Here is a 24,199-nt window from a genome sequence, read left to right as displayed (position 1 = left end):
AATCCCCAACAAGATGCGAAACTTTGAAGGTTAAGTGGAGAAGGGTCAATTAAGATAAAAAGATTATACAACTGCAGGTTCCCATTGGGAGCATAAAATGCAACCAATAAATTTTGACAAATAAACTATTTTCCAACAATAAATATTACATTATGAACCATCCGAGATGAAGCTTAAACATTATAAACATAAGCCCAGATTTTCCAATGGACATTTTCTGAATTGTAGATTAGAGTTGCACAAGAGAACCCTGTGGAATTCTCCTCAGATATATTGAGTAATAAAGCATAAAAACAGGCCCAAACGGGTCCATGCTGACCACGGTGCCCACTCAGCTAGTTTCAACTGCCCATATCCCTCTAAACCCTTCTCATCCACGTACCTATCCAATGTTTTTTTTTAAAATGTTGCTATTGCACCTGCCTCAAACACTTTCTCCGGCAGGCCATTCCATATACGCACCACTTTCTGCATGAAGAAATTGCCTCTCAGGTCCTTCTTAAATCTTTCCCCTCTTACCTTAAACCTACGCCTTCTAGTTTTCAACTCCAAATCCCTGGGAAAAAGACTATACACATTCATCCTATCTATGCCCCTCAGGGTTTTATACACCTCAATAAGGTCACCCTTCATTCTCCTCCATAAAGTCTTATCCTAGCCAACCTTTCCCTATAACTCAGGCCTATTGATACTAGCAACATCCTTGTAAATTTTCTTTGCACGCTTTCTCGTTTAATTATGTCTTTCTATAACAGGGTGACTAAAACTGTACACAATACTCCAATTGTGGCCTTACAACTATAACAAAAACATCCTCGATTGATGAAGGTAGCATGCTAAATGCCTTCTTCACCACCCTATCTATTTGTGACGCTGTTTTCAACATTCTATGTATTTGTAGTCCTAGGTCCCACTGTTCCACAATACTCCTCAGGACTTTAATCATTTACCAAGTCCTACCTTGTTTTGACTTTCTAAAGTGTAACACCTCACACTTACTTGTATTGAATTGTATTTGTCAATCCTCGGTCCACTTCCCCATCTGATCAAGATCCCTCTGTAATTTTTAATAACTTTCCTCGCCATCAACGATATCTTCTAATTTTGTATCATCCACAAACTTACTGATCATGCCTTGTACATTCACATCCAGATCATTTATGAAAATAACAAATAACAAAAGCTCCAGCACTGACCCCTGTGGCATAGCACTAGTCACAGGCCTTCACTGAGCAACACATCCATGTCTGAAAGCTTCTGAAAGTATTCATTAAAATAGTAGAATTCAGAGGGCTCTGCTAAAGTCAATTAGTTACTCATGAAAAGTTAGACAATTAAATTCCTAGGCTAACTCTTTAGCAGCTACTGAACTGAATTTACCTCTTACACCCTCAACTACACCTCCCAACCATGACCCGACACCCTTCCCTCACTAGGGCCTGACAACAACACTTTATGCCTCGGACCTGATCGCCCTTTCTCCCACTCCAGACCAGACACTCCTGCCCTACATGTGCACAAACCCATGCATTCCATCATTTACCTGGGCCTTTTGTTTACTGTCTGTAGATAATGTGGTTTACTATCTCAGTACTCTTACATCACATTTACCTTTTGACAGCAGCTGTCAAGATGGCTGTCTGAGATTCTAGACCTTCAAATTTCAGAACGTGACAGCTGACTGATGCCTGTTCTCCCCACATAGTTCCTCCCTACAGTAGAAACATCAGAAAGGGACTAACTTGCATTTATAGAGCATCTTTCACAACTAAAGTTATCCAAAAGATTTCAGAGAATACAAAATTAAATTGAGAACTATTTAAAAAGTTTTAATAAAAGTTGTACAATTGACAATTACAGAAAATTATAAACAAAACTGCAGTTTATTTGAAAGCACTAGAATTTTCTGTTTGATTGCTGTTTATTTCTATTAATCTAATCTCAGGATGTTTCCAGAATATAGTCTTACACTTACGGATTTGTGAGAAAACACAAGTCAAATTAAAAGTCATGATGTGCTTCTTTTACATTAATGGAGGCAGAAAGATCAACTGAGTATTACATTCCTGGAGTTAAAAAGGCAAACAATGTAGAATAAGGCCAAAGTATAAATACTCAGCAGGTCAGGGAGCATTTGTGAATAGAAAATAATGTGTTATCAGTGAGCTGAAACATTAACTTTGCTTCTCTCCATTGATGCTGATTCACCTGCAGAATTCTGTTTTCATTTCAAATTTCATGATTTCAGTGATTACAAAATTGATGGATATTGCTAGTCCTCAATTTGTTAATTGTCTTCTCCAGTTACAAACAAATGCACTGATTTCTTAGACTGAATCATTTGCGCAGCACGTTCTGCTCCCACCACTCGGGTCAGCTTCTGAGCATCATACTTGGAATATAAAACAGTGCAAGTCCACGTTGCTTCATCACCTCTATTTTCTGGGTTTAGCATGTTACAAATGTCACTATAGAAATGCGGATATGTAGGAAGCTCATAGAAAATAAGATGTCTGATGCCCTTAATTGCGTACCTATATTAAGAAAGATTTAGAATTATTCAAAAGGGAAACACACAATAGACATATCAAATCACATTAAACTGTTCCCAAATTCAGAATGTAATGAATGTACACTTTTGTGTGTTGATTGCTTGACAATGCAGGATTACTTTGTAAGATAGCAACACTAATTAGCTAGAACTACTAACAGGACAGTTGTTGAAAAACAAATGGTAGCTTTATACATTTAAAACCGCTTTTAAAAGCTGTTCCAAACCAAACATCCTCAACTTGAAGAGAAATTCCACTGAATTCGGTAAGAGGACTCATTTTGATTAATTATAAAAATTTTGGCTGTAGATAATGTGGCAAAACCAAAGTGTTGGCCATTATTTGCAACTGATTCTCAACTTCTGATTAGAAATAGGTTTAAAGGAAATGCAAAATGCCTCATTTTAATTAACCCAAATAAATTTGCCAATTGACCTTTAATTCTGGCACTGGGATCAACACAATAGTATAGTATAAATCCATTCTTTGACATAAGTCTGCTTACCCTTGCAAGACTGAAAATTGTCTATACTGTGAATATCACAGATATTAAAAAAAGGCATTCAGTCTTTACTGAGAGCTTGGGTAAATAATGGAACTGTGCAAAACTGTATGAGCTTTATTGAATTACAGGAATCTTACCTTTTGTAGAAATGGAAACGTTCAGTGAATAAGAGAAAAGGTTTCTCCCCTTTCAGGAAATGATATCTGGCTCGATTAATAGTGGACTTTTTGCTGTATTCACAAATATGAGAAAAATTTACTTCTTCACGGTTCAAGTAGTTTCTCAGTCGCACATAATCGAAGTATATCGGTATGTAAATTAAGGTGTGAGACATAACTGCTTCTCTGTATTGAGGCAAAATACTCTTGATAAAGAATTCAAACCTTTGGAGCAAACAAAAAAACCCAAATCATTAGAAAAATTAGAAGATAGGATATTAAACACTAGAATCTGTCTAGTTATTCTGTCTAATTGTCCAGTCTACATTAAGATTAAAGTTGCCCGCCATTATAGCAGTGTTTTTCTTACAAGTCCTGGTTATTTCTTGATCACTTCTGAGCCCTACAGTACATGTTAACTGTCAATAGGTCAAATCCCCCCTATTAGTACTCTGGGTGTATCTTCACCATGTGGACTGCAGCAGTTCAAGAAGCCACTTTGTCAACACATTCTCAAGGCCAGTTTGGAATGGACAATAATTGTTGTCCTAGCCCACTATATCCGTATTCATGACTGAATCAAGAATCACCAGTGATGAGAACAAGCATAGATCTGACAAAGGGTAATGAGACAGGTTTAACCTACCAGCTCACAGTAATAGATCCTTCAGAGTACAATGATCACAAAATGACAAACATCACATTCAGTTTCACAATGAGAAACTTGGGTCTGAAACTACAAACTAAAATCAAAAGGCTCTTGCAACAGGATGAAGATAGGAGTTGGTTAAAGTGGATTTAGAAAATAGATTACAAGGTAAGATGGTAAATAAAGGAGTAACAGGCATTTAAAAATTAGCAAGAAATATTGAAACTGCTGCAAGAGCCTTTATATGTACAGAAAGAGTAGGAGAACAGCTAAAGTAAATATTGATCCTCTAAAGAGAATGATTTGGGAGATTACTACTGAAAAGCAAGGAAATGGCAAAAACTTTGAACAAATATTTTATATCTGTCTCCATGGTAGATGACATTAAAAGTTTACTAACAACTAATCGGGGCAAAGGGAAGGGAGACATAAAACAATTATTGCAAGCAAAGTACTAGGCAAACTAACACAACTAAAGACTGACAAGTCCCTTGGTCTTAATGGCATATATATTTGAGTATTAAAAGAAGTGCCACAGAGACTGAGGAATGCATTAGCTGTAATCTTTAAATCTTCAATCCATAATTCAGGTAGTAGGATATTTTGAAAATCATAATACAATCAAATAGAGTAAACATATCTCTACCAGATCTCTTCAATAAAGGATGTAAAGAGCAGAGTGGATAAAGAGGAACCTGTGCATATTGTGGATTTGGATTTCCAGTAAGCATTTGATAAGGTGCCTTTAAAAAGATTACTGCACAACAGACCACGATGGGGCCAATATGTTCGGGTAGAAAGAGAATTGCTTACCAAGCAGAAAGTAGTAAAATGAAATGGTCACTTTCAGGAAAACTTCCTAATGGGACATCACACGATTGGATGTTAGGGTCTCAATTATTTACAATCTATATTAATGACTTGGGTGAAGGAGCCAGGTGCATTTTAGCATCATGGTAGCCCACAAACCCACCAACACACTAAAACAGCAGCTAATGAACTTGAAAGACCCCGTACAGACAACAAGCAAAACTTAACGTCATTTACAAAATACCGTGCAAGAGTTGTAACAAACACTACATTGGACAAACAGGCAGAAAACTAGCCACCAGGAAACATGAACATCAACTAGCCACAAAACATGACCCTCTATCACTAGTATTCTTATATATATAGATAAGGAAGGACACCACTTCAACTGGGACAACACATCCATCCTAGGACAAATCAAACAGAGACACGCACAAGACTTCCTAGAAGCATGGCATTCCAACCGGAACTGTATTAACAACCACAATGAGTTAGACACCATCTACCACCCCCTGCGAAAAAGAAAAGGAAATGACATCACCAACCCAAAGAAACCCAAACGTACAAATAGGAAGCAGGAATCATTAGCAATGCTTTGCCCAGAGGCCCACTGAAGATGTTCCCTCGTTGGGTGATGAAACGTCTGGAAATGAACCTTCTAGCTCAGCGAGCAAATCTACATCCAGAACTCTTGATAAAGTGGCAAAGGTTTGTACAGGAAGTTTACTGTATTATGTTCTCTGCGACATCAGAGGAGTCAGTTGAGAGTGAGAGTGCGAAGGCTCTCTATTGCTAAGTTTTATTTAATGCAAAGTTTTCTTATTATTTATGTGATTTATGCTGTAAATAAACTATGAAAGTCTCTGTAAATAAACTATCCTCCCTGAATTATATTTCTATTACTTAGTGTGTCTTTTTTCATTGATTATGTGGACTTCTCAAGGGCGATTATACTGCAGGAAGTGCACAGTGTAGTTCACAGCAGCTTTTTAGGTTGATTCCTGGGATGAAGGGATTATCTTATGAGGAAAAGAAGAACTGGAGCTTATAAGAATGAAAGATGATCTTATTGAAACATAAGAGATTCTGAGGAAGATCTCCATTATTTCTTCTCAGTGTCAAGGAGGGGTGGAAAGGACATATGTGTAGGCAAGCCTCACAGAAGTGCAAAAAGTAAGGCTAATATAGTAGGGGAGTTCAGCTTACCCAATATTAACTGGGTTAGACAAAACGTAAAAGGCTCTGAAGAGGTGGAATTCTTAAAATGAATCCAGGACAGCCAGTGCACAGAAAGTCCTACAAGAGAGGGGGCAATAATTTTAGGGAACAAGTACACTCAAAGGTACAAGCATCAGTGGTGTACACTTCAATGATAGTGACCATTACCAGTTAGATTCAAGATAGTCACTGAAAAGGACAAAGATGGATCAGGAGTAAAAGATTCAGAATTGGGGGACCTGATTTTCACATTATAAGTCAGGATCTGGACAAAGTGGACTGGGAGCAGCAACTTGCAGGAAAGCCTCCATCAGAACACCTAGTGTCATTCCAAAACAAAATAATGAGAGTGCAGGGCCAACATGTTCCCGATAAAGATAAGGGTAGTAATAAGAAGTTGAGAACACCCTGAATAGAATCTCTACAATGTGCAAACAGGTCAATTTGGCCCTTCGAGTCCACACCAACCCTCTGAAGATCATGTCTCCCAGACACACACCCCTACCATATCCCCGTAACCCTGTATTCCCCATGGCTAGCCCACATAGCCTGCACATCCCTGGATATCATGGGACAATTTAGCATGGCCATTCCACCCTAACCTGCACATCTTTGGAATGTGGGAGGAGACTGGAGCACCCGGAGAAAACTCCCACAGACATGGGGAAAACGTGCAAACTCCACAAAGAGAGTCACCCTACAGTGGAATTGAACACTGGTCCCTGGCGCTGTGAGCGGCATGTGTCAGTGGATGTACAGGATTGGATAAAGAGGAGGAAGCTTATGGTAGATAAGCAGGCTCAAAACAGCAGAATCCCTTGAAAAGGTGCAAGGAGTTTTTAAAAAAAGAAATTAGGAAAACAAAAAAGGAGGCATGTAAAAGCACTGCTGGGTAAAATAAAGGATTTTCCAAACAGAATATTAGGGCTAAGAGTATTACCAAGGAAAGAGTAGGGTCTATTCAAACTAAGTGGCATACTGTTCATTTGGAGGATATGAGGTTTTTAACTAATACTTTGCATCTATATTCACTTTCAAATCCTCTCAGGCCACAGGAAGGGTGCCAGAGGACTGGAAGGTAATCAATATGAGCCTTATAACACTTCAGTAGTATTTAGATGAACATTTGAAACACCATAGTATTTAAGGTTACAGACCAAATGCTAGAAAATATGAGATTAGAATAGATTGCTAGGGGCATGACAGGCTGAAGGGCCTTTTATCACACTGTAAAACTTTAACTTTGCTATAATCTAGAATGGGTGAGTGTAATTTCAGACGAGGGTGCCTCAATTAAGACAGAAATAGGATGGATTTATTTTCTTGGAGGGTTATGAATCTTCAAATTATCCACCCAAGGGAGTTATGGGAACTTGCAATTAAATATATTCAAGGTTGAGATAGACAGGTTTTCTGCAATGAACTTAGGGTGGCATGGTGGCTCAGTGGTTAGCACTGCTACTTCAAGCACTAGAGACCTGGGTTCAATTCCACCCTTGGGCGACTACCTTGTGCGGATTTATACATTCTCCCAATGTCTGCGTGGGTTTTCTCCAGTTTCCTCCCACAGTTCAAAGATGTACAGGTTAGGTGGATTGACCACGGGAAATGCAAGGTTATAACGACAGGGTGGGTCTGGGTGGAATGCTCTTTGAGAATTGGTATGCATTCGATGGGCCAAATGGCCAACTTCCACACTGTAGGGATTATATGAACTCAGTCAGTCCCAAATTTACAGAGAATTTTGTGCTGTAACACACGTAGTTATGTGACCTTCCACAAATTACCAACATATTCAGACAACAAAATATAACTCTTGTGAGAACTGGAAACATCAAACAGGTTTTCTTCCAACTTTGATAGTGAAGCCTCTAATAGGTGAAGTTTTACGATGCAACTATTTGTGCTGTTTGACTTTGAAACACGGAGTAAAGGTAGCTGAAATGGTAAAGTGCATCATTTGTCAAAGACCATTCCACATCAAACCCTCGATAATACAGAAGATTGGGCCTGTTTCCACATTGTAGGGATTCTGTGAATATAATTCAAACCCCATTCAGTGCACTTCGAACTGGAAGAGAATCCCTAAATTTAATAGATTACCTTGCATCAGGCAGATCTGCGAAGCTGGATACATCTAGTCGCTGGAAAACGTGTGGCAACTGCATAACAACATGGCAGATTGAACCAGTTTGAGGTAGGTTATTTACAGTCACCTAAAAGACGAGAACAAAATCTCCAATTTTGTCCTGTTGGGAATATGGCAAAGCAGTGCACTAGTGCACCTATATGGTGTATAACAAACATAGCAACATATAAATAATACAAGCTCCCTAGACCACACACTCATGATCATAGCTATACAGTGGATAAGTTACTAGACAGAAACTAATTATCTATTGAAGGAGAAACTTCTTTTTGTGGAATGGAAAAGAGAGATAAAGACCCAATTCAGTTTTCCTAGGCATCATAACCAAACAGCCATGGCAGACAGGGTTGATTGGAAATTTGAAAATGACTATTGAAAATGTACTACTTTATCAAGGTGAAATATAGGGTCATAGAGTCACAAAGCACGGAAACAGGTCCTTTGGCCCAATACATCCATGCCAACCATGTTTCCTAACCTAAACTAATTACATTTGCCTGCTTTTAGCCCATATCCTTCTCAACCTTTCCCATCCATGTACCTGTCCAAATAATCATAGTTATAGAGATGTACAGCATGGAAACAGACCTTTCGGTCCTACCCATACATGCTGACCAGATAACCCAACCCAGTCTAGTCCCACCTGCCAGCACCCAGCCGATATCCTTCATATTCATATACCCATCCAAATACCTCTTAAATGTTGCAATTGTACCAGCCTCTGCCACTTCCTCTGGCAGGTCATTCCATACACGTACCACACTCTGTGTGAAAACGTTGTCCACTCTCACCATAAACCTATGCCCTCTAGTTCTGGACTCCACGACCAAAGGAAAAGGTTTTGTCTATTTATCCCCTCATAATTTTGTAAACCTCTTATAAAGTCACCCCTCAGCCTCCAAAGCTCCAGGGATAAAAACCACAGCCTATTCAGCCTCTCCCTATACCACAAATGCTCGAACCCTGGCAACATCCTTGTAAATCTTTTCTGAACCCTTTGAAGTTTCACAACATCTTTCCGATAGGAAGGAGACCAGAATTGCACGCAATATTCCAACAGTGGCCTAAGCAACGTCCTGTTCAGCCGCAACATGACCTCCCAACTCCTGTACTCAATACTCTGACCAACAAAAGAAAGCATACCAAACGCCTTCTGCACTATCCTATCTACCTGCGACTCCACTTTCAAGGAGCTATGAATCTGCACTCCAAGTCTCTTTGTTCAGCAACACTCCCTAGGACCTTACCATTAAGTGTATAAGCCCTGCTAAGATTCGCTTTCCCAAAATGCATCACCTTGCACTTATCTGAATTAAACTCCATCTGCCACTTCTCAGCCCTTTGGCCGATCTGGTCAAGATCTTGTTGTAATTCAAGGTAACCTTCTTCGCTGTCCACTTCACCTCCAATTTTGGTGTCATCTGCAAACTTACTAACTGTACCTCTTACGTTCACATCCAAATCATTTATGTAAATGGCAACAAGTAGAGGACCCAGCACAGATCCTTGTGGCACTCCATTGGTCACAGGCCTGCAGTCTGAAAAACAACCCCCCACCACCACCACCCTCTGTCTTCTACCTTTGAGCCAGTTCTGTATCCAAATGGCTAGTTCTCCCTTTTTCCGTGAGATCTAACCTTGCTGACCAGTCTCCCATGGGGAACCTTGTCGAACGACTCACTGAAGTCCATACAGATCACATCTACTGCTCTGTCCTCATCAATCCTCTTTGTTACTTCTTCAAAAAACTCAATCACGTTTGTGAGACATGATTTCCCACGCACAAAGCCATGTTGACTATCTCTAACCAGTCCCCGTCTTTCCAAATACATGTACATCCTGATCCCTCAGGATTCCCTCTAACAACTTGTCCACCACTGACGTCAGGCTCACTGGTCCATAGTTCCCTGGCTTGTCCTTACCGCCCTTCTTAAACAGTGGCACCACGTTAGCCAACCTCCAGTCTTCTGGCACCTCACCTGTGACTAACGATGAACCAAATATCTCAGCAAGAGTCTCAACATTCACTTCTCTAGCTTCCCACAGAGTTCTAGGTACACCTGATCAAGTCCTGGGGATTTATCCAGCACTTACTCCTCTGTAATATGGACATTTTGGAAGGTGTCATATCTATTTCCCTACAGTCTATATCTTCCATTTCCTTTTCTACAGTAAACACTGATGCAAAATATTCATTTTGTATCTTCCCCATTTTCTGTGGCTTCACACAAAGGCCATCTTGCTGATCTTTGAGGGCCCTATTCTCTCCCTAGTTACCCTTTTGTCCATAATATATTTGTAAAAACCCTTTGGATTCTCCTTAATTCTATTTGCCAAAGCTATCTCATGTCCCCTTTTTGCCCTCCTGATTTTCCTCTTAAGTATTCTTCTACTGCCTTTATACACTTCTAAATATTCATTCGATCTATCTTGTCTATACCCAACATATGCTTCCTTCTTTTTCTTAACCAAACCCTCAATTTCTTTAGTCATTCAGCAATCCCTATATCTATCAGCCTTTCCTTTCACCCTAACAGGCATATACTTTCTCTGGATTATCATTATCTCATTTTTGAAGGCTTCCTAATTTCCAGCCATCCCTGTATCTGCAAACATCTCCCCTCAAAGAGCTTTAGAAAGTTCTTGCCTAATACCGTCAAAATTGGCCTTTCTCCAATTTAGAACTTCAACTTTTAGATCTGGTCTATCCTTTTCCATCAGTATTTTAAATCTAATAGAATTATGGTCACTGGCCCCAAAGTGCTCCCCTACTGACAACTCAGTCACCTGCCCTGCCTTACTTCCTAAGAGTAAGTCAAGTTTGCATCTTCTCTGGTAGGTACATTCACATACTGAATCAGAATATTTTCTTGTACACACTTAACAAATTCCTCACCATCTAAATCCTTAAAACTATGGCAGTCCCAGTCTATGTTTGGAAAGTTAAAATCCCCTACCAAAACCATCCTATTATTCTTAGATAGCTAAGATCTCCTGACAAGTTTGTTTCGCAATTTCCCTCTGACTATTAGGGGGGTCAATAATACAATCCTAACAAGTTGATCATCCCTTTCTTATTTCTCAGTTCCACCCAAATAACTTCCCTGGATGTATTTCCACCCTCAGCACAGCTGTAATGCTATCCCTTATCAAAAATGCCACTTCCCACCCCCACCACCCCCTCTCTTGCCTCCTTTTCTATCCTTCCTGTAGCATTTGTATCCTGGAACATTAAGCTGCCAGTCCTGCCCATCCCTGAGCCATCTTTCTGTAATTGCTATGATAGCGCAGTCCCATATTCCTAACCATCCCCTGAGTTAATCTGCCTTCCCTGTTAGACCCCTTGCATTGAAATAAATGCAGTTTAATTTATTAGTCCTACCTTATCTCTGCCTGCCCTGACTGTTTGACTTGCTTCAGTTCTCAACTGTACCAGATTGATCTCTTTCCTCACCATCTCCCTGGGTTCCATCCCCCCATCTTGCTAGTTTAAATCCTCTCGAGCAGCTCTAGCAAATCTCCCTGCCAGTACAATAGTCCCCTTCTAATTTAGGTGCGATCCGTCCTTCTTGTACAGGTCACTTCTACCCCAAAAGAGATTCCAATGATCCAAAAATTTGAATCCTTCTCCCATACACCAGCTCCTCAGCCATGCATTCTTCTGCTCTATCCTGCTATTCCTGCCCTCACTAGCTCGTAGCACCAGGAGTAATCCAGATATTACTACCCTCGAGGACATCCTTTTTAAATCCCTGCCTAACTCTCTGTAATCTCCCTTCAGAATCTCAAACTTTTCCCTTCCTATGTCGTTGGTTCCAATGTGGACAATGACCTCTTGCTGGCTCCCCTCCCCCTTGAGAACATTCTGCACCCTCTCTGAGACATCCTTGATCCTGGCATCAGGGAAGCAACATACCATTCTGATTTTTCGCTGATGGTCACAGAAATGTCTGTCTGTACCTCGGACTCGAGAATCCCCTAACACAATTGATCTCTTGGAACCCGACGCACCCCTCTTGCATTAGAGCCAGTCTCAATACCAGAAACGTGCCTGGTCGTGCTACGTTCCCCTGAGAATCCATCATCCCTACATTTTCCAAATCAACATACTTGACTGAAATGGGTATAGCCACAGAAGACTCCTGTACTAACTGCCTACCTCTCTTACCTTTCCTGGAGTTAACCCATCTATGTGACTGTATCTGAGACTTTTAAAATGTTTTTTAAATGCTTTAATTGTACCCACCTGCAGCAGTTCCTCTGGCAGCTCCCTCTATGTGAAAAAATTGCCCCTCCAGTTCCTTTCAAATGTTTCCCCCCTCACCTTAAACCTATGCTCTTTCATTTCTTTGAAGTAAAACCTTTCTCCAAAATGTACACTGAAAATTATCTGGTGACTTCACATGGAATGTATTAAGTATGATGTTGGATACCTGGACATTGTTTAGTAATTTACCTCATCATCCAGGAAACAATGACAGGAAAACAATCACTTATTCTACAGTTTAATCTGACACTCAGATTGTAAAAAAAGTGACCCTGAAGAAATATTCTAAACAGAGCACAGCTCAGACCCAAGACAGAATGAGTAAGAAGCATTTGGTTAGAATTACGATTTGGTTACAATACCGGAGGACAATCTGAATAACATATCTGTGTTAGATTGCTAAGACCTCCTAAGGTTGCAGTCTGTTGTCTTTCTTCCCATAGCCCTGGATTTTGCTTTTACAAATCAGATTGAATAGTATTCCCCAAGATCTACAACAGCCAATAACAAAAAAAATTTAAAAAGTGAACAAACCTGTCCTCTGTAATTGAAACAGTGTTTACTGTGAATAGCGTTAATCTGTGGATCCTGAAATGCGCTGAAAATCAAAGTCTGTCTGTAATACTTGGACCAATTATTCAGACTCCACATCCGCACTCGGGAAAAATTCACTCCATGTGGCTCATTGGGTTGCTGATTAAGATGTTTCAGTAGGTGCTGCAACAAGTGAGAATATGGCACTGAAAATGGTTGAACTTATACCATATTAAGGCTTGTGTACAGGAATCATTTGAAAAATTAAACAATGCTTTCTGAATATGGATCTGTTCTTGGGATATGGGTAACATTAACAAGGTAAAGGAAGAGAAGTTAGATGGCGTGAACAAGATGTATTAAGAGTGATTGACACAGAGATATGCCAAGATTTCTTTCAAACCTTTTAGCCTCTGCAGTACTGATCCAGTACCACATCGCCCCTATTCACATTAGACAAAGAAACCTTAGTGATAGCAGCTGTTCTAATTGAATCAGAGCATGGTTACAATGCAGGTAGCCAGTTTCCCCTTCATGCTTGTCTTCTGAGGGAGCCACAATGATTTTGGGGTTATCATTGACCAGAAACTGAACAGGACTCATCCTGTAGCGTATATACTTGTGTAATAGTTGAATATTTTAGACTATTTTTAAAGGTTCAATTTATATGGTCGACTAATACACGGTACTAGTTTTGAGGAGCTGAAATTCATGTTGCAGTTTGAAATACCATATAATTAACAGAAGTCAACTTGTTCGCACAACTAATCCTGGGTAAAGAAGAAAAACGTAATGAATTGCAGTAAAGGTATTTACCTGATAAAAGCAAGAGAAACAAGAATGAATTACTAGTAATAAATTATATTTATACATACTGGTATGAAAATTTAACTTGTCGAAGTTTCAGTGAAATAATGCAAAATCACATTGTTAAAATTAAGACAGAGGAGTGGAAGGAAGGCCATTCGGCCCATCGAGTCCACATTGTCATGGCCTGGTATAATGGCACAATTAAAATAAAACATTTATTAAATTCTGAATGCGGAAGCATTTTGAACTTTGCTGCCAAATTCTTCCATTTCTCTCCCATTTACTCTTGTATACTATGAACCTCAGCAAAATTAATAAATTTGTCAAAAGAATTAAAGATATATATAGCTAATATATCTCAATTAAAATGATAAACTTTTTAACAATATTAACTTGTGGATATATAGTGAACAAAGTGCGAAAAATACCAACTGACAGAGTACTAGTCTGAATAGTGCTGTAGTAACCAAGTGGGCTAAGTAGGGTGATGAATGAATGAATAGAGACGCAATAAAATAAACAAAGAACGATGTGGAGAATTACCAGTATGAATGAATGAATGTGATTTTGCTTAAGTGGGTTAATGGAAACATGCGGTTTCCTTTGAAAGAGGTTTATACTGTGATATTGTAGTGTCGACTTTTACACAAGATATGTAGAAAATACAAGATTTTTTGGCCAAAATAAGGGGTTAAACCGACTTTTTACACAAGTATATACGGTAAATACTGTGGCTACAAAATCATGTCAGAGACTAGGAATGCTGTAATGAGTAACTTATCTCATGACTCCCGAAAGCCTGTTGACCATCTACAAGTCACAAGTCAAAGTGTATTGGAATAATGTGCACTTGCCTGGATAATTGCAGATCCAATAACACTCAAAGCTTGACACCATTCAGAACAACACAAGCTAATGGACTGACACCACATCTACAAATGTTCATTTGTTCTACCACTGATGCACAGTTGTAGAGTGTTTGCCAACTACAGATTGCACTGCAGAAATTCACCAAGGATTTATAGTCAGTACCTTCAAGATCCATGAGCACTGCAAGGATAAGGGCAGCAGATACATGGGAACATCACCATTTGCAAGTTCCCCTCAATGCCACTCACCATCATGGCTTGGAAATATATGGTCATTCCTTCAGCGTCACTAGGTCAAAATCCTGTAACTCACTCTCTAACTGCATTCTTGGTCTACCTGCACAAAATGGACTGTAGCAGTTTAAGAAGGCAGCTCACTAACACTCTCAAGGACAGCTAGGGATGAGCAATAAATGCTGACTCAGCCAGCAAAGCCCACATTCCACTGATGAATTTTTAAAAATTCACATAATGGGCATGCTGTTACCGCTTGGTTTGCCAATTTCTTAACTCTGTGCCTTTTAGTTCTCAATCCTTGCACAAATGTGAACAGCCTCACTTCGTCTCCATTCCCCTCCACCAAATAACTGAACGGGGTGCTCGGGTGCTGTGCTGCTGCTAATCTCCTGAACAGGGAGCATCGAAAACTCCGAGCCCAGAGGAAAAGGCTCTGAATCGATCAATCAAATAGTCAATTATCTGAATGAAATAGTGCCATCTCAGGTCGTTCCGATAATTGAGCTTCCCCTGTATACCTTCACCATTTTAACAATCAGTTTGTTAAACTAACTTAAAATAAATATCCATATTCTAAATAAAGTAAATTTTCTTCCCCCAGATAATCCACCAAAGAAAGCCAATGAGTCACATTTCTTACCACGATATGCTCCCAGTTTTGCATAAGATAGATATCAGCTTGGTCAATAATTAATATTTCAATGGAAGAGAGGAAATCAAAATCTCTGGTCTTGTCACCCTCGGCTTTGATTATTGTCCGCAAGCCCAGGGGAGAAGCAATGATGATATCACTAGAATAAAACGGTGCATACAATCGCATACTCCTACGAAGAATGGCCACACCTGATTAAGAGAAACAAGTACACACAAATTTATGAATAATAAGCATATTGTCACTACTTCTGCCTCAACAACAAAACATAGCAAACATGTTTATTGTGCCCACCCTGAAATCCCAGGAGGAGCCACATCAATTGCAAAGTTGGACAATTGCAGTCAGAATGTTATAAATGATCTCAGTTCTCTCAGCCAAATCGTGATGAAGGCATATAATTCAATTCATCAATAAAGAAGACTACATGGACAACAGGCTAAAGGGCCATCATTTGAAAAATTAGATTAAAAGGATAAGGGAGGAATAATTTGGCGGCAAAAAGGCAATGTTTTTTGTTTATTGATGGCTTGCAACGATCAAAAAGAACAAAAGGCTGGCCTATTACGATAAAATCTGGAGCAAAACAAACAAAGTTCAGAATATCACTAGCAAATGTTCAATGTCAAGGTCAATAAATTCAGTTTTAGAGTTGAGATGGGTGGAGGTGTTGCATGGCACAGCATTCCTCTGACCCAGTTTTTAGGTTCAAACCACAAAAGGTGCTTTCATGATATGCCAAACAGATTGATTATCGGCCTGTAAATCCTTCCAATACATCCATACCATAAGAGTAGGGAAGTGTCTTGGTTAGCCATGCTTTGTGTGGAATGGCACCTTCAGACTAAAACCTCCAGCGATCTGTTCCAAAAAACAGAGCCAAACAATGAACTCTAATTACCTATTCGAAAGTGATCATCAATATTGCCAGCAAAAATAGCTTCATAATCTTCAGGTCGTTTTAGATTTGGCGGCCTATCTTCTGGACTACAGCCGTATTCATCCTTAAATCTTTTCTTGTTGCTCACTTCTAGCTTGTCTTTCACATCAAGAAGACTAATCAAGATTTGCACCACTCTTAAAGCTGACTCTCTAAATGGCACTACAATAAGTACCTGAGAGAAAAAGACATTTTCTTTTTAAAAATTAAGACTTTAGATTTAATTCACAGGATAAGTGAATAAGAACATTATTTGCCAGCAGCAATTAACAGATAAAAAAATTTAATAAAGTCTTCACTTTCCCATTACGAGGGTGGCACCCAGATATGAGAGTATTGTGAAAGTCTGTGCTTCTTTATGGTCAGGCTCCCACCAAACCTACTGTCAATTCAGGAAACCACCAAGACCTTACAGTTACATTGGTCAATGTTCTTAAACATTTAACACCTGTAACTGAAATTCCTTGCTTATTGTAGTGGTCTTGACCTATTTAAGGTAAATTGGTTAATAATTTGTCAAATTTCCAGACAAAAGCAGTAAGCATTCATCCATAAGTATATAATTCTTTAAGTTAATTGCATCAGTTTTACTCAGAACCATATCAACGGCACAAGTAATTATACAAAACAGAAACGTCAGGAGTGTTCACATTCACACCAAGTATTTTTGTTTTCCAACATTTTAAAATATATGTACATTGGCTTCTCACTCAACACATCTCATTCTCCTATTTCAATGAGAAATTTATCACTTTTAAAGCATGCAAACATTTCAGTACACTTTGTTCTTAAAAATGTCAAAGTTCCATAGCTTCTCAAAGTGAAAAGAGGTGGAACACTGAATACTTTCTGCACAATTAAAACTACTGGGTGCCAACTGTAATGCTCGATGGTCAATTTCAACTATGGATCAACAACATTGCTTGAAACTTATAAACAGTTTCTTTACATTTATATTCACTGTACTGTTGATACTAATTTTTTTATGGACTTCATTAATGTTTTAAACTGCAATGAATAGGTTCTCAACCAAGCTTTATTTAAGTAGTAGCAATTCAGTCTATGTTTTCAGATGAATGATTGTCAAAGCATAAAACATTTAAGAATTTGCACGTGCGAAGTAAAACAGTCCGTTTCAAACAATAAATTGTTACTCATTTTTTACAGAGTGACTCAGGCTATTTGTTTAACCAAGTATTGTGTTCACACAGAATAAAACTCAGCAGGGTAAGTATGGCAATGAAATAACATGTATTAGCTTTAGTGGTCATAGAGGAAAAGAAAATCTTTTTAAACAATGCACACAGAGTACATCCATAAAAGTCTAACAGATAACATTCAGCTATCTCTCTCCATAAAAGCAAATTACTGCGAATGCTGGAATCTGAAACCAACAGAGAAAATGCTGGAAAATCTCAGCAGGTCTGGCTGCATCTGTAAGGAGAGAAAAGAGCTGAGGTTGAGTCTAACTGACCTTTTGTCAAAGCTAAAAAAAAAGGGAGAAATAGGGAGGTATTTATCCTAGGCTAAGAGAAGGTGAATCATAGCTCCAGAAGCAAAGGTGATAAGACAGTGCATGGAGAGATTATAGAGAGAAGCCAGTGCTATGTGATAGCCTTGGTCATTCACAACTCCTAATCTCCCTATGCACTGTCATTATCACCTCTTTATTGCTACATTTGCTTTTGTTGCCATGACTCACCTTCTCTCAGCCTAGTATAAATACCTCCCTATTTCTCTCTATTTTTTTAGCTCTGACAAAGGGTCAGTTCGACTCAAAATGTCAGCTCTTTTCTCTCCTTACACACGCTGCCAGACCTGCTGAGATTTTCCAGCATTTTCTCTTTTGCTATTTCTCTCCAGCCTGGGAGAGGGGTATAAAGGGCCTTCCCACTAGGAGGTGGCCATCTCTCTCATTGTCTACTACCAATAACATCATCCCTGATGAAGGGCTTATGCCCGAAACATCGAATTTCCTGTTCCTTGAATGCTGCCTGACCTCCTGTGCTTTAACCAGCAACACATTTTCAGCAATAACACCAACTGTCAAATTCAGATTGGCTGTCATTCTCGCAGGTGGGACATTTGCCTGAAGATGTCAAGGACTCAATTGTCAACAGTTAAAGTATCCAACTGACATTAAACCAGGTTGGAGGAGCCTGAAACAGCCACTGAGGTGCCCACTGGTTCTCTAATTAGCAAACTGGTTCATCTCAGGAGTTATTAAACTCTGCCCAAAATGCAGGACAATACAAACACTAATAGGATTTAGTGAACTACAGTCATGCAGCACGGAAACAGACCCTTCAGTCCAACTCACAGCCACCAACTAGCCACGCAATAACACGACCAGCTATCCTTAGTATTCGACTGGGACAACATTACTATTAAAAGCGCAAGCCAAACAGAGAACAGCCAGGGAATTCCTAGAGGCATGGCACTCATCCACAGATTCTATCAACAAACACATCGACCTGGACCCAATATACCGGCCACTGCAGCGGACAGCTGGAACTGACAACTGGAAGCGGCAGAGACAAACTACTATAAATGCTGGAGGAAACATCACACAAGCGCTTCACAGGAAGCTCCCAAACACTGAGGATGTCACCTAGACAGGGGACGAAACATTTGCAACACAAATTTCCAGCTCGGCGAACAGAACCACAACAATGAGCACCCGAGCTACAAATCTTCTACCAAACTTTGGGATTGTTCTATAGGACCCCAGGAAATTGAAAAGCAAAATTTTAATGAGATCTCAGATAGGGTTGTAATGGTAAGGGAATTTTCCAAGAGAATTTCTTGGGAAAGATGTGGGCTGCATGGTGGCTTAGTGGTTAGCACTGCAGCCTCACAGCACCAGGATCCCAGGTTAGATTCCAGCCTCGGGCGACTGTCTGCCTGTTTGCACATTCTCCATGTCTGCGTGGGTTTCCTCAGGGTGCTCCGGTTTCCTCCCACAGTCCAAAAATGTGCAGGTCAGGTGAACTGGCCATGCTAAATTGCGCATAGTGTTAGGTGCATTAGTCAGAGGGAAATGGATCTGGGTGGATTCCTCTTCAGAGGGTCAGTGTGGACTGGTTGGGCCGAAGGGCCTATCACCACACTGTAGGGAATCTAATCTAAATTTAACTTTCCAAACATAGACTGGGACTGCCATAATGTTAAGGGCTCGAATAGAGAGGAATTTGTTAAGTATGTACAAGAAAAATTTCTTATTATGCATGTGGATGTATCAACTAGAGATGGAGCAAAACTTGACTTTCTCTTGGGAAATAAGGCAGGGCAAGTGACTGAGTGGGAGAGCACTTTGGGACCAGTGATTATAATTCTATTAGTTTTAAAATAGTTAAGGAAAAGGATAGACAGGACCTAAAAGTTGAAGTTCTAAATTGGAGTAAGGCCAATTTTGACAGTTATTAGGCAAGACTTTCAAACATTGTTGGAAGAGGCTTATCGCAGGTAAATGGACAATTGGAAAGTGGGAGGCCTTTAAAAATGAGATAACTAGAATTCAGAGACAGTATGTTCCTGTTCATGTGAAGGGCAGGCCTGATAAGTGTAGGGAATGCTGGATGACTTGAAATCTTGAGGCTCTGGTCAAGTAAAATGAGGCACATGTAAGGAATAGAGAGCTGGGATCGAGTGAATCCCTAGAGGAGCATAACAGCAGTAGAAGTATACTTGAGGGAAAGCAAGAGGTGAAAGGGGTCATGAGATAGCTTTGGCAAATAAGATTGAGGAGAATCAAAGTGATTCTACAAATACATTAAGGACAAGTGTAACAAAGGAGATAATAGGGCCCCTAAAAGATCAACAAGGCCCTCAAGGTGCTAAGTTTTCACCTTCTGCCTAAATTCCGATATATTCTTTGCAGAACCTTATCCCTTATCTACCTATGTTGTTGGTACCAACATATACAATGACTTTCTGGGTCTGTTCGCCGAGCTGGCAAGTTGATTTGCAGATGTCTTGTCCCACCTAGGTAAGATCTTCAGTGCTTTGAAACCTCCTGTGAAGCGCTGCTGTACCATCTCTTCTGGAATTTATTTGGTTCTGGTTCTGTTTCTGCTGCTTCCGGTTGTTCATTGTAGTGACCGGTCTATTGGATCTAGGTCAATGTGCTTGTTGATGGAGTCCATGACTGAGTGTCATGCTTCCAGAAATTCTTTGGTTGTCCTATGTTTAGCTGGTTCTATTATCATTATGTTGTACCAGTCAAATTTGTGGTCGTCATCTGTGTGTACGGCCACGAGGGACAGCTGATTGTGACATTTAGTGGCTAATTGATGTTCGTGGATGTGGATTGCTGGTTGTGTGCTTGTTTGCCCTATAGAGAGTGTTTTGTGCAGTCTTTGCCATACACATCGATGACAAGGACCACAAATTCAATTGGAACACAAAAATCATAGGACAAGCTAAACATTGGACAGCCAGAGAATTTCTAGAAGCAGGTCACTCAACCATGGACTCCATCGACAAGCACATAAACCTAGACCCAATAAACCAGCCACTACAACCAACAACCTGAACTGGCAACAGAAAGCAGCAGAAACAGAACCAAATAAATTCCAGAAGCTCCAAAGCACTGATGATGTCACCTAGACAGGGGACAAAACATCTGCAAATCAACTTCCCAGAATTGCCAACACATTCATACCGACAACCACGACAATGGCACCCGAGCTACAAATCTTTACACAATCCTTGAACAATGACTTTCTGCTGGTTACTCTCCCCTTTCAGAGTATTCTGTACCTGCTCAGAGACATTCTTGATGCTGGAACGAGGGATGCAACATGCCATTCTGATGTTTTTCTGACAGCCGTTGATTAGAGAGACCCCTATCACAATCAAATCACTTGGAACCAGATATACCCTTCATTACAGTAAAGCCAATCATGGTGCCAGAAACCTGGTTGCCAGTGCTATATTCCTGAGAAGCCATTGCCCCACAGTATGCAAAACAGTATACTTGTTTGAGATGGGAGACAACCATAACAGGCTCCTGCACTACCTGTCTACCTCTCCTTCCTTTCCTAGCGGTAACCCATCTGCGTGACTAAAACAGCCAGTTTTTTCGTTCTCCTAAAACGGTCATCCATTTTACCCCCTGCTTTTGCGAACTCCTCATTGCCTCAACTTGTGCTCCAATTGGATTTGCAACCAAATACTTCCTGCAGGAACGCTGAAATGCTCTCGAATCTCCCATATCCAACTGAAAGAGCACATCACTCTACTAAAAGCATCCTCTGCCCCTTTAACAATCTACAGACCCAGAAAATACTTAAGAACAAAAATTAAAACTCTAAAACTCAGCGTTAGCACAGTCTTACTGCTCTAGGATAACTTATCTTTTATATTAAAATTCAATCAAGTAAAACAAAAAAAAAACTCACCCTACTCACTATTATAGATTTTCCAAAAAGTATTAAGATTACAAGTCTCAAAATCAAACTCTGATCAAAGTCTAAAATCACCACTGATCTCTTCCAGCTGCAGTTTGCAATTCTGATATTAGGTCTCCTAAGGTCAGTTGTGAAACTGCACTTTGTTTTTTTTTGACTAATCTCCAGGAAACTTGTGCAATTTCATGGTTAGTGAGCTGTAAAAATGCACTGCTTAATGTTTGCTTGTTGATGTCTAGAGCAGAGTCTCTGACCTTACCACATGGTCACTCTCCTAAGCCTCTGACTCTTGCCCTCTCCCTTCCGTTCCTCTGTTCAAAGTATTGTTTCTCTGACTTTTGTTTTAAAGTTCCAAAAATAATGCAAAACTTATAAAAACTGTTCCAAGAAACCAAGTAAATCTGCTCCAACACTGAAAAAAGAAACCTTTAAAAAAACGTGGATTGATTTTCTCCTGTCTACCTCTTCTTTTGCCCTAACCAGTTTCTGATCAGGTGAAAAACGTGATGAAGGAACACTAACATATGGATATTTATTTGGATCGAGAAAAGATTACATCAGTAATTTTCTTTTCCTCTACTTTCTGATAATTATGCAGGGTCTCGATCAGGAGAAAAAAATTGTAAGGTGATTTCAGGAAATCAAGGACCAATTTTCCCTTTAGACAAGTTAGAATAGTGTGTAGTTTTGTGGGAAACTTGCAGGAATGGCTTTCCTTGTATAGACTATGCTGCCTTTCTAGTTGCTAATGGCTGTGGATTTGGAAGATGCCATGAGTGCATACTGTAGATGACACTGCTACAACTCTGCATTGATGGTGGAGAGAGTCAACATTGCATGTATTAGATTGGGTACCAATAAAGTGAGCTACTTTGTCCAGGATGATGTTGAGCTTCGAGTATTGTTGAAACTCCAGCGAATTGCTAATGATTGAGAGAAGACTGATGGGATGGTAACTAGACAGGCTGGGGTTATCCAACTTGCTATGGACAGGAAATACCTGGACAAATTTCCATATTACTGGGAAGATGTCAATGTTACATCTGCATTGGAACAGCTCAACTATGGCTATGGCTAGTTCTAGACTATAAATGTTCAATACTATAGAGGAACTTTGTGAAAATTTATAAGCTTTTCAGTATACACTGCCTTCAGGTATTTCTTAAATCATGTGGAATGAATCTTACTTGTTGAAGACTGGCACTTGAAATGCTGCAGACCTCAGGTGGAGACTGAGATGGATTACCCATCTGGCAACTCTGACTCAGTATATTTGCCAGTGCTTCAGCCTTGTAATTTGAACTAATTTGCAAGTGTCTCCCATCATTGAGGATGGGAATACTTATGGAACCTCCTCCTCTCGTACATTGTTCAAATGTATATCATTATTCAAGACAAGATGTTGCAGGGCTTAGATCTAATCCACTGGTTGGCAAACTAGTCCTGCACTGTATCTTCACCAGGTTGGCACCTCATTTTTAGATGTACTGAGTGCTATTCCTGGAAAGCCTTCCTGTACTCTTCAGTGAATCATTGTTCCTGTGGCTTGGTGGCGTAGTGTAGGAATGTGCAGGTCAAGGGGCACAACAAATTGCTGCTGACGGCCTACAGCATCTCAGGGATGTCTTGAGTTGTTATATCTATTAATAATCTATTCTATTCAACATGGTGGTTGTGCCACACATGATAGAGGACATCCTCGATGTGGAGGCAGGAGCTCGTGTCCATTTAGCTTGTTTGATGTACACTCCTATCTGTTTTGTTATTAAAATATTGAAGTCCCACCCATAGTACATTCTTGGCCGCTGTCATCTTTGTGGTCCTTCAAGTGGTGGTTAACATAGCTGACCAAACACTTCAGTGCTTTGGCCCACATTATTCCATAACTCTTGACGCCATTGGTAATCAGAAATCTATCAAACTCTACCTTAAACACAGTCAAAAACTGTGCTTCCACGGTCCTCTTGGGCAGAAAATTCTCAAGTCTCAGAATGCCACAACTAAAATAATTTTTCCTTATTTCAGTCCTAAGTGGCACTCCCTTATTTTAAATTGCATCCTTACATAAAGACTCCTTAACTAGGAAAGCATCTTATCTTTATCTACCCTGTCTATTCCTATTTAGTATTTGGTATTAGGTTTTATGAAATCACCTTTCATTCTTTGAAACAGTTAGCCCAATCTCTTTTGACAATACAGTCCCACTCCCTTGACAAGAAGTCTGGTGAACATTTGCTGCACTTCTCTTCCCGAGAAAACGAGACTAAAATTGCACGCATTACCCTAGCTGCAGTGTAACCAGGCTTCTGCAGAAATGAAGCAAGTCTTCACTATCTGTTGCTCAAATCACCCTACAATGAAAGCTAACATTTCCTTGGCCTAATAGTTTTCTGTAACCTACATGTAGCCTTCAGTGATTTATTGACAGGGACACCACA

At 39.8% G+C, this 24,199-nt stretch overlaps 1 protein-coding gene across 1 annotated transcript in view; it reads right to left on the bottom strand.

The window, feature by feature from the left end:
- Window positions 1-1,906: 1,906 nt before the first annotated feature.
- The window catches only part of utp25 (UTP25 small subunit processor component), a 34,181-nt gene continuing 11,888 nt past the window's right edge, over window positions 1,907-24,199 (bottom strand). The window contains exons 7-12 of the mRNA XM_060830878.1: window positions 16,312-16,525; window positions 15,399-15,601; window positions 12,843-13,025; window positions 7,996-8,108; window positions 3,195-3,440; window positions 1,907-2,534 (exon numbers count right to left, since the gene is read on the bottom strand). Of these exons, the coding sequence (XP_060686861.1) occupies window positions 2,288-2,534; window positions 3,195-3,440; window positions 7,996-8,108; window positions 12,843-13,025; window positions 15,399-15,601; window positions 16,312-16,525 (1,206 nt within the window). The 3' untranslated portion in view covers window positions 1,907-2,287. The remainder of the gene's footprint in view (window positions 2,535-3,194; window positions 3,441-7,995; window positions 8,109-12,842; window positions 13,026-15,398; window positions 15,602-16,311; window positions 16,526-24,199) is intronic.

Source organism: Hemiscyllium ocellatum, chromosome 10 (assembly GCF_020745735.1).
Source record: "Hemiscyllium ocellatum isolate sHemOce1 chromosome 10, sHemOce1.pat.X.cur, whole genome shotgun sequence".
NCBI lineage: Eukaryota > Metazoa > Chordata > Chondrichthyes > Orectolobiformes > Hemiscylliidae > Hemiscyllium > Hemiscyllium ocellatum.
Note: the sequence above shows the minus strand (reverse complement) of the source record. Positions and strands in the feature narration are given on the sequence as shown.